We start from the raw sequence: 10231 nt of genomic DNA on the forward strand, positions 1-10231 counted from the left end.
CAGATATTGGTCCATGGAACTGGTCCAGGTTTATGAAGATATGATCCTGATTTTTTTACTGGACCGAGCCTGTATGGAACTCAAATCAAATCCGGAGTTTAATCAAAAGGCTAATCAAACGATTTTGTACAAACTAGTTAATTTGGCGGACGGCCAATGACTCCGAACGAGTCCGGACGACTCCGATTGATTCCGGACGACTCCGAATGACGACTCCGAGCAGATCTATTGGTTCCATTTTCCCGGAGTCGGAATCGGACTAACAATAGTCGGAATCGGATCGGAGTCGTAGTTGCGCTCCAGAGAGCATATACTAATCCACTTTAGTGGTTTTCCTATTTTTTATAGACCTACATATGGAAAAATATCGAAAAACTACGGAAAAGCGTTAATCTATTGAATTCTGACTGTAATTTGCGTAGCGGTTGCCATTGTATGGATGTAAACTGAATAAAAAGCATCCAAACAACCGCTGGAATGTAATGCTGATAATAACGCTGCAAGTAACGCAGCCTTTACTAAAATTTTATTAGAGAGAAGATGTAATCGTACCTTGTTATCCGAAGACTTTCCGATAAAACCTTTTCAAAATTGCGTCGTTCACGAATGCGGACAAAAATGCAGAACGAAAAATTATTGTTTACCACAGTTGATTCAAGAAGTGTTTTCCTCTGACTACAGCCCTGACAGCTTAACTGTCAAACGCTTGCCGATGTAAACAAAACAAGTTTCGCACCCCGGTGCCGTACAGGAAGCACACGAGAGAACGTATTTTACCGATAAAACACCGAAAATTTGCCATCATGACGCTACCCGAGGCGCTTCTGAAGCGTCTTGCCAAGCGTGGCATCATACCGGATGGGGCCGGTAAGCAAAACATAGCCGGAACGAACGATTCGCATCCAGCGAAAGGAGGAGCAGCGTCTACGGCGGAAGGTGACTCGGACCGTGACCACCGGGAGCGTGATTCCGACGCCACTACCGACCGGGATTCGGACGACCACGGCGAAAACGACGATGACGAGGAGGACGATGAGCTGGACGAGGAGCGCCGTGAGGCGGACGCGGTGAACGAGGAAATCATCGCGGAAGACTACGACGAGTACGATCAGGTGAATCCGGACTCGTTCGAGTATGCGGCGAAAAAGAAAAGCAACCCAGCGCAGGACTGGACGGAAAAGATGAAGCAAAAAATGACCAAACGGTACGGCTACCAGTCGGTGGAGGCGTGCCAGAACAAGTACAACGTGTACCATCTCTGCACGATGTACTGCGTCAAGCGGTACGGGGAGGCGGACTTCGAGATCGAGAAGGACTACGACAAGCGCGTCAAGCGGCTGCTCGAGCGCTACCCGCTGCCGAAGAACTGGCGCAAGGAGTACGACGTCGGCTGCAAAGCGTTCTACTTCTACAACAAGGACACGCGCATTGTCTCCTGGCTGCCGCCGACCCATCCGGATGCGAAGCTGTCGAAAAGTGCGAAAGTGCTGCGGCGCGAGCTGATGGAAGAGCAGAAGCAGAAGGAGGCGGCGAGCGAAGCCGTCCCGCCAACGGTTGTGGTGGAAAGCTATCCACCGGCGGCAGCGCCACCGGCCAAACCGTTGATCGGGCCGGCTAATACTGGCGCCCAGCTGCCACCGGTACCGCCGGTGGGACTGGAAAATCTTAAACCACCCGTTGTGAACCCCCCGAAACGACCGCCAAAGCCATCGGGTAGTGGACGGGAGGATGAGAAGCGATCGCGCACGTTCTCGTCCGGTAATGATGCCGGGAATGATACGGGCATGTCCGAGACGGATCGGGATCGCGAGTATCGGGAGCGCAATCGAGATAGAAGGGACCGTGACCGAAGAGATCGCGATCGCAGTCCAGCGCCGAGGGGTGATGAGTAAGTTGTAATGCGCACAATCGAATGCTGCAATGCGTGTTAATGTCTTGTTTTTGCATTTACAGCAATCGTTTCGGCAATCGCGATCGAAACCGTGATCGTGACCGCGACCGGGACCGGGATCACCATCACCGTGACCGTCGTCCACCGCGTGGACCCCCCAAATCCGCCCCACTCGACCCGATGGATCCGGCTGCCTATTCGGACATACCGCGCGGCACCTGGTCGGCCGGGCTGGAGCAACCCACGTCGGGAGGCTCGAAGAAGGAAAAAGACGCCGGCAAAAGCAAACACTCACGAGCCGGCGATGAAGATACCGACGGTGGACGGGCGGCTGCGGACGGTGACGATGGGGAAGGTGCCCACGAGGTGCTGAAGATTTCGGCCGTGAAAGAATTCCACCAGGAAGACAATGACGACGATGAGGAGGCGGATTGAATACCAATAGATTTTACCTATTTCCACCTATTGTACGATGATGTGCGCATCAGCTCTTGCGTTTTGGATGCGCAAACGAGCCGCTGTCTTTGGCGCAATCGAACGAAATGCAGCTAAAAGGCGAATTGAGATGTATCATTTCTTTATTTTCTATGTTTTACGATTGAAATCTATCTATTTGCCGAACAGTTTGCCCGTTTGCCGATCCTTAGGATGACAGTTGCTGGGCTGTGTGTAGTATCTCTCGTCGCGGTTTGCACTTGGTTTCCGTTGCGTTTTCATATTACATACATCCTATTATAAGCCTACGCTGCGCAGTGTACACGGTGTTTCCAGCTTGCCGCTGTCTCTGCATATTGCGCATGTGTGTGTAGAGGTGAAATCTTTAACCGTGCATTAACATTTACAACAGCAAATATATAGAGAAACGGAGCGAAAACGGAAACAACGGCAACATGCATCCTGTCTTATCAATACACAACACGACAAAGAAACAGAAAAAAACGTTCACATTTGTCACATAAACCATTTCTATAACTTTTTTTTCTCTCCCAATCTTATTGGTTGACACACTTGCTGTCCTTTTACTCGTTTTGAAGGATAGAAAGTATTTTACGTTCTTTTTTTTAATGCTACATTTGCGCGTCTAGAGGTAGCGCTGCTTGCACGTGTTTTCTGTTTATGTTTATGGCGATTTGTTCTCTTACTATATAATCTCTCCCGCAAGTGTTTGGGGTTCGTCTCCCTCAGGGTGTCCGAACTGGTCATTTTTATCAATTTTCCCTCAGTATTTTATCTATGACACGAAATACCCTAGAGAACCTTGTTTGCCAATAGTATGAACGATTAAAAAACAATACAGTTCTCGTAGTCCTCGGCACAGGAGAGTGTAAAATGTAAAATAAATTCAACAATTGTACATTACAACAGGCTCTAGTAGTAGTAGTAGCAATAGTGGGAGGAAATGGGGCATGGGGATTCGTTGCACAAGTTATTGCACTCTTAGAAGATAAAAAAATGGTTTAAAGAGTTGCCCCGGCATTCTCCAACAGTCGCTTCGACTTATTGCAAACCTGCACTTGGCTGTCCCCTGTATTGCTACTATTTCCCTATAAAAGAAAAACGTTCAGTAAAAAAACGAAATGAATAAAATCTAACAACTACGTACTCTAACCTTGAAAATGTGTCTCTCTTTTACTTGCGTAATGTGCGCGTACGACTTACTTTACCTAATTTGTCCTACCTAGAATGGGCCCAGCAGCCCCAACCGAAACACGTCGCGCATTATAGCACGGCTAAACCATTCTAATGGTCCTAAACGCGAGGAGACGGCCACTTACCAAACTAGAGGCGAGATTTATTTGCATTGTTTTCTGTTGTGTGTGTGTGTTTTTGCGTAACATTGATCAGCACCGATCGAAGAGGACGGGGGTGGTTAATAATGAGCACACAGCAGACCGTTGGCCGTAACGGAAGAAAGGTAAAGGTTAGTGCAATAGAGAGAAGACAGAACTCAAACAGAAGGTCGCTTCTGCTTCTGGAAGGCCACACTGTGATAATAATAATGTTCTCATAGTTGTGGGACACTACATTTACTCTTTCCTATAGGAAATGAACTCCATATGATGGAAATTGGACTCTAGAGACAGGCTCCTTGGAAATTCCTATTGGATTTGTCCAACAAGGTGCTATATAGTCCAGTTAGCATCACATTAAGTTCATTTTCAGTAAGAAATAGTCAATAAAGCGTCCCACACGCATGAAACCTCCTGAAAAACCCTGTAATATACGCCCATTGTTGCGTAAAGTCCTTTCGCTAAAACACAAACAGTTCCGATATGTGTGGCGGGGTAGTGGGGCGCGGAAAAATTCGATCCAGAAGGAACTCCGGAACAAAGGAAGCACTGCACACCCTCAATTTCTCCTCCACTCTTTCTGCTCTCGATCTCTCATTGAATGAGCAAACTTAGACAATACGGTATCGTATCTTAACGTAACAGAAGAGCACCACCGATTACAATGGTATGGTAGGATATTGCGTAAAAACACACATACACTCACACACACACACACACACACACACACACACACACTCACAAATACGGATTTCCGAAAGGGATGTAACGGAAATTGAAATCTTGTATCCTTTGCATGCTCCCTCACTCCAATATGGATGAATCGGGTGAATCACATTTAGTTCACACACGAGATGCCACCACCGGTAGGGAGAGGACAAGGATTTTGGCACATAATAATAGGTCGTGGTTTGGTGCACGTTTTAAGTGGTACCGTTGTTCTGTGTGTGGAGTAGCTAAAAAGAGACAAAAAAAGCAATTAGTAAACAGGTCCAACAGAGGGCAATGGTTACAACTAGTGATGTGCTCTTTGGAGCGACTTCGATCCGACTCAGGCTATTGTTAGTCCGATTCTGACTCCTTAAAAATCCGAACCAGTAGTTCCGCCTGCAGTCAGAGTTCTCCGGAATCACCCAGAGTCTTTCGGAATTGTCCGGAGTCGTTTGGGATCGTCCGGATACGCGCAGAATCTTCCGAAGTCGTTCGGAGTCGGAACCGCCCGGAGTCGTTTGGAGTCGGAACCGCCCGGAGTCACCCGGAGTCGCACGCAGTTGTTTGGAGTCGAAATCGTCCGGAGTCGTTCGAAGTCGCCCGGAGTCATCTGGAGTCATCTGGAGTCGTTTGAAATCACCCGGAATCGCCCGGAATCTTCCGGAGTCTTTCGGAGTCGGAGTTATCGGGAGTCATCCGGAGTTGTCCAGAGTCGTTTGGAGTCGCCCGGAGTAGTCCGGAGTCAGTCGGAGTCGGTCGGAGTCGGTCGGAGTCGATCGGAGTCGGTCGGAGTCGTCTGGAGTCGTCCAGAGTCGTTCGAAGTCGTCCGAAGTCGTCCAGAGTCAGCCGGAGTCATTTGGCTACGTTCGGAGTCGCCCTGAGTTGTTTGAAATCGTCCAGAATCGACAGACTGTCGACTGAATTTCGAGGTTGGAGTCCTCCTAAGTCGATCGGAATCACCCGAATTCGTCCGGAATCGGTTGGAGTCGGAGTCGACTAAAGTCGGGCTTGGAAACAAAGGTCTGTATGGGCCTGTAGGCTTGTACACAACGAACTGTAATGCCTAATAACAAGCACATAGCTCCTGTTAACTCCCACCGACTCCGATTGACTCCGGATGAACTAGAATGACTCCGACTCTGGTCAACTCCATGTGACTCCGGACAATTCCGGACAGCTCCAGACGACTCCGAACAACTCAAGCTAACGCCGGCCGACTCCGGTCGACTTCGATTCCGAACGACTCCGGACGATTCTGGACGATTCCGAGCGACTCTGGATAATGTTGGGCGGTCATACCTTCCGGAATCAGTTCCGAAATGATCGTAGTCGGGTCGGAATCGACTCCGAATTTTTGCCAAATCTGCCCATCACTAGTTCCAACTACCCAAAGCCAAAAGCCTTACCATATGCATCACGAGAATTTCCTTCGTTTTGAACGAAATCGGGCAGACCTTGCACTTGAACGGTTTGTCATTGTCGTGCTCGGCGTAGATGTGCGCTTTCAGGTTGTTCAGATGGACAAATTGCTTCGGGCAGCTGTCGCAGGTGTACATTTTGGGACCGAGCGAGTTCGCCTCACTCTCCTCGATCTGCTGCAGCAACTCCCGGTGCACCGTCGGTGTGCTGGCGCCGCCGTTCGGGAGTGGCGAATCTTCTAGTTGGTGCTGTTGCTGCTGCTGCTGCTGCTGATGTTGCTGTTCATCGTCATCTATTAGGATGACCTCGTGCTGTGCAGATGATTGCGGAGTCGTCGTTATGGTTGCGTGCAGTTTTTGCGCCTTCGCTGCGCGATTGTTATGGCCATTGGTGCGCGTTCGTGTGCGGGGCGTTGCGGGACCACTCCCCGTGGATGGACGTTTGCCCCGGGCGGGCGGTAGTTCCTTCGCGGGTTGCTGCTGCTGCTGCTGCTGCTGGTCTTCCTCCGAGCTGGGCGTGGGACTGCCGCCGCCCGGTGATGTGCAGGAATTGTTCGACATGAGCACGTGCTCCATGTGCACCGCATCGAAGAACGACGTCTGCTTGATGATGGCGGGCGTCGTGTCGGCGCCGGCCGTCCCTACTGCCGTGGACTCCTCGGTGCGCGGGTGGTAGCGCAACCGGTGCGCCTTAAAGTCCAGGTAGGTGGTGAACAGCTCGCCCTGGCACCGGTCGCACCGATACATACCGTTCACCGAGTGCATCTCGATCACGTGGTTTTCCAGCCGCGTCGGCAAGCTGTACGTCCGGTAGCAGATGTCACACTCGTACCGCTGGGAGGAGTGCGCCTTCAGGAAGTGCTGCTGGCACTTGCGCAGCTTCACGAACGTTTTCGAACACTTGCCACAGCGGTACAGCACCTTGGCGTGGTTTTTCATGTGCCGGTCGTAGTTGTGCTCGTACTTGAAGCTCGTTTTGCAGTGTTTGCACACGAAGGGGCGATCGTGGCGGCCGCGGGACGCAGCCAGCACCGGGTGGGTGCCACTGTTCGGGGCCATGTTTGGGGCCGTCATCGTGACGGCGGGTACCTCCTCCACGTACTCCTCCGGCAGATGGTCCTCGATCGTGGTACACTCGATCTCGGTTTGGTCGGCGTACACCTGTGGCACGTAGCCGGCCGCTTCCGTTCCGCCCACCGCCGGAATGGCGTACGTGTCCGTGCCAACGGTGTAGTAAATCTCCTGCGGCGCTTCACCAACACCGCCGGCCGGTTCCTCCAGCTCGGGACTGCCGGCTTCCCGGCGCACGATCGCACCGGCCGTAATGTACTCCGTCATGGTGCCGTCCTCCGAGACGTACTGTATTTTCGTGCCGGCCACTGGCTGCTCGTCCGCGCCGTACTCGTCCTGCCCCCCATCGCCGATGATAATCTCATTGCCGGCCGGCTCCTCCTCCTCCACGTACGTCACCTGCTCGTCGACCGGGGCACCGTTCTGCTCGTCCTCCGCAATGACGGCCGATCGTTCGAGCTGGATGAACTCTTCCTCCTGCTTCACGCCCGCCAGCTGCAGCGCCTCCTCGTCCTTCAGCTCCTGCTTCGAGCAGTACTGTGCGTCCTCCGCTTCCGCTTCCGCCTTCAGCTCGTAGTATTTCAGCTTCAGCATTTCATTGTTCTCGATGCACTGCCGCCGGAAGTGGGTAAACTCGTCCAGCTTGGCCAGACACTCCAAGCACACGCTGGTGGGAAAATCGATCGCGTAGGTGATCTAAAAATGCAAAAGGGAAGAGTTTGTTAGGTTTTATTTTGTGACAATATACAGGTTTTTTCAGGAGTTTTCATAGCTGTGGGACACTTTATTGGATCTTTCCTACGCGAAATGTAATGGAAATTGGACTCTATAGCAACCTTTTTGGACAAATCCAATAGGAATTTCCAAGGAGCTTGTTCTAAAAGGGAGCCATAGAGTTCAATTTCAATCATTTGAAGTTCACTTTCTATATGAAAGAGTCAAGGAAGTGTCCGTCAACACGCCATACTCGCAACGTCACCAACTCACCTCCACCGTGGTCAGCTCCAGTATCTTTTGCAGCAGTATCTCGTCCGGCGAGTCCTGCGCGTAGTAAACGGGCTGAAGGTGCCCGTGGCCTTCCGACAGACACAACCGGCACACGTTCATATTGAGACTGTAGATCGTGCGCGTGCTGCGCTGATGCTGCTGCTGCTGCTGCTGGCATTCTCTGTCTTCTTCGGCTGCTTCTCCATCATTCCCCTGTCCAATGTCCCTTCCAGCGCCGTCCTCACCGTCGCAACCTTCACCAGCATGGTGTTCACTGTTCGGAGAAGGAGAAAGAGTTTAGTGAAGGGTCAAAAAAGAGAACATACAACGAGAAAAGCAATTTCGCTCCGCTCGTTAAAACACGAATCCTTAATTGTACGAAGAAAAAGGAACGGTTTACAAATACCATCAAAAATTTCCTCACAAAAAAGCTATACACACAGAGACAGACACACGTTTGGCGTGTTTGGTTAAGCTTGCGTGCCGATCCGGTTTGCGCGGTTCTGCTGAGATTGAACGCCGCGCAAACACACGCGCGCGCGCCCAAAGCCCACCGCAAGCGAACACACATTCTATACCCCCCCCCCCCCATGTTACTCCCGCCGGGTCAATAATAAATGAAAGACTGGCGGAAGGGGGGGGGGTGCGCGCGAAGCAAAAACCAGTTTCTTCTCGCTTTCTTTCAGTCCGCGATGTGCGCTCGAATCGTCCCTTACTTAAGGGAGGAGGGACTGCGTTTAAGGGAACGGTTCGGCCCTATCCGCGGACGAGTGTGTGGAGTGGAGCAGTGACATAGCAACAAACACATGTAAACTAAGCACACACACACACACAACAAACACACCACCGATGCACACAAGTCCGCGCGCGATACGATGTTGCCCTTTTTGCATTGCATGCGCAAGGAGACGAAATGCAGCGGCGGCGGACGATCGCGTCTGGCTGGTTGTGGTGGGGTGCCGATCGCGTGTGGTGTAGTGAATAGTTTTGCGTGTGTATAGGCAGAGCCAGTAGGGGGGTAGTTGTATGCTGTTTTGTAGGACACACACCGCCGTCACTACTCTCGCGTGTTGTTGCCGGGGTTTGGTTGCTCCTTCTCCTTCTCCTTTGCGCGCGCGGTGGAATCTGCGCAAAAAGACCGCGAACATTCGTTGATATGTGTATGCGTGTGTGTGTAAGCGGGGGACACTACAGGCCTGTAGGGGGACGAGGCGAACCTTTTCGTGTTATGTTTTCTTTTACGCGTATGCTCGTCCGCAGTCGTCGCCATCGTCAGCGCCGCATTAATTCAGCCTTCTTGGATGCATTCCCCGCTTTCCCTTCGCGTTTGGTCATTGGTTGCCTTTTACACGCTCACAGACACGGTCGGAGGATGTGTGTCTCGTTTCGTTTCTTGTATTCTTTCTTTTTTTTTTGTTACTCCAATTGGTTTGGTGTGTTGCTTCGCTTCGGACCGTTTCGTTCCATTAGCTCCAACTTTTTCTGTTTGCATGTCTCTTGCCTTTGACGAGCGGTCCTTTCTCTTGCGTCAACCCATTACGACCAGTCCAATGGCATAACATTTCGTTCAACATACGGGCTCCTTTTCTCCCCATGAAATGTACCGTTCTCAAGGACGACGCATAACACACTTTCCCTCGAGATTGTTTTTTTTTTCTCTGGCACTTGAAAATCCTTGAACCTTCTTCTGGAGCTCTCACCTATATTTTAGATCACTTTGCAATACAGCCACACTCTTCTCCCTTTCTTCCTTTCACTTCACAGCACAGGCACACATTCAATACTCACTTGCTGGTTTCCTCCTTTATGTGGCGATTTGCTGCTACATTCATCGTCGGATAAAATCCGTACCCGCGAAAGACGCTGCGCCGACTGCACGGGCGGCTGCTGCTGCAGCACCTCCCTTCGAACTCGCACAGAGACACACACACACACGCACACGCCCGCAACCCTCCCCCTCTTTTCACTTGTAATTCACTCGCTCGCCCTCTTGTTTACCACGGTTTCGTCGGGGGCCCTGTTGCGCTCGCCGTTCCTTCGGCAATCATTATTTTTGTGCACTGCTTCTTGTTTGCTTCTTCGCCTGCCCGTTTTCTCCGCGTGTGTATGTGTGTTTCTTATTCTCTTCTGCTGCTGCTGCTGCTAACGATTTCTTCTACATCAGGGGGATTGCTGCTGCTGCCGTTCGTGCCTGTGCTGGGACCATCCGTCTCGGGGCTGGCTGGCTTGCAGTGGCCATTGATCGTGATGCAGTTGGTTGGTTCCGTTTGTTTTGTTTTCGCAACTGCTACACAGTGTTTTGCAACTTTTGCACAGTTTCACAGCTAAGCCCGTAAATTCTCCGTGTGCGTATTTCGTGCGCT

General features: G+C 51.2%; 2 protein-coding genes across 2 annotated transcripts; one reads left to right on the forward strand and one right to left on the reverse strand.

The window, feature by feature from the left end:
• The first annotated feature begins 485 nt into the window (after nt 1–485).
• LOC120904694 (uncharacterized protein DDB_G0284459) lies at nt 486–2472 on the forward strand. The gene is made up of 2 exons (XM_040314914.1): nt 486–1888; nt 1954–2472. Exons 1-2 carry the CDS (start codon nt 804–806, stop codon nt 2324–2326), a joined length of 1458 nt encoding a protein of 485 aa, XP_040170848.1. The 5' UTR covers nt 486–803; the 3' UTR covers nt 2327–2472.
• LOC120904692 (zinc finger protein 236-like) lies at nt 2452–10230 on the reverse strand. The gene is made up of 4 exons (XM_040314912.1): nt 9657–10230; nt 7869–8142; nt 5799–7577; nt 2452–4637 (listed from the first exon to the last, which is right to left on the reverse strand). Exons 1-4 carry the CDS (start codon nt 9698–9700, stop codon nt 4605–4607), a joined length of 2130 nt encoding a protein of 709 aa, XP_040170846.1. The 5' UTR covers nt 9701–10230; the 3' UTR covers nt 2452–4604.
• Between the last annotated feature and the right edge of the window lies 1 nt (nt 10231).

This window comes from Anopheles arabiensis, chromosome 3 (genome assembly GCF_016920715.1).
Source record: "Anopheles arabiensis isolate DONGOLA chromosome 3, AaraD3, whole genome shotgun sequence".
Taxonomy (NCBI): domain Eukaryota; kingdom Metazoa; phylum Arthropoda; class Insecta; order Diptera; family Culicidae; genus Anopheles; species Anopheles arabiensis.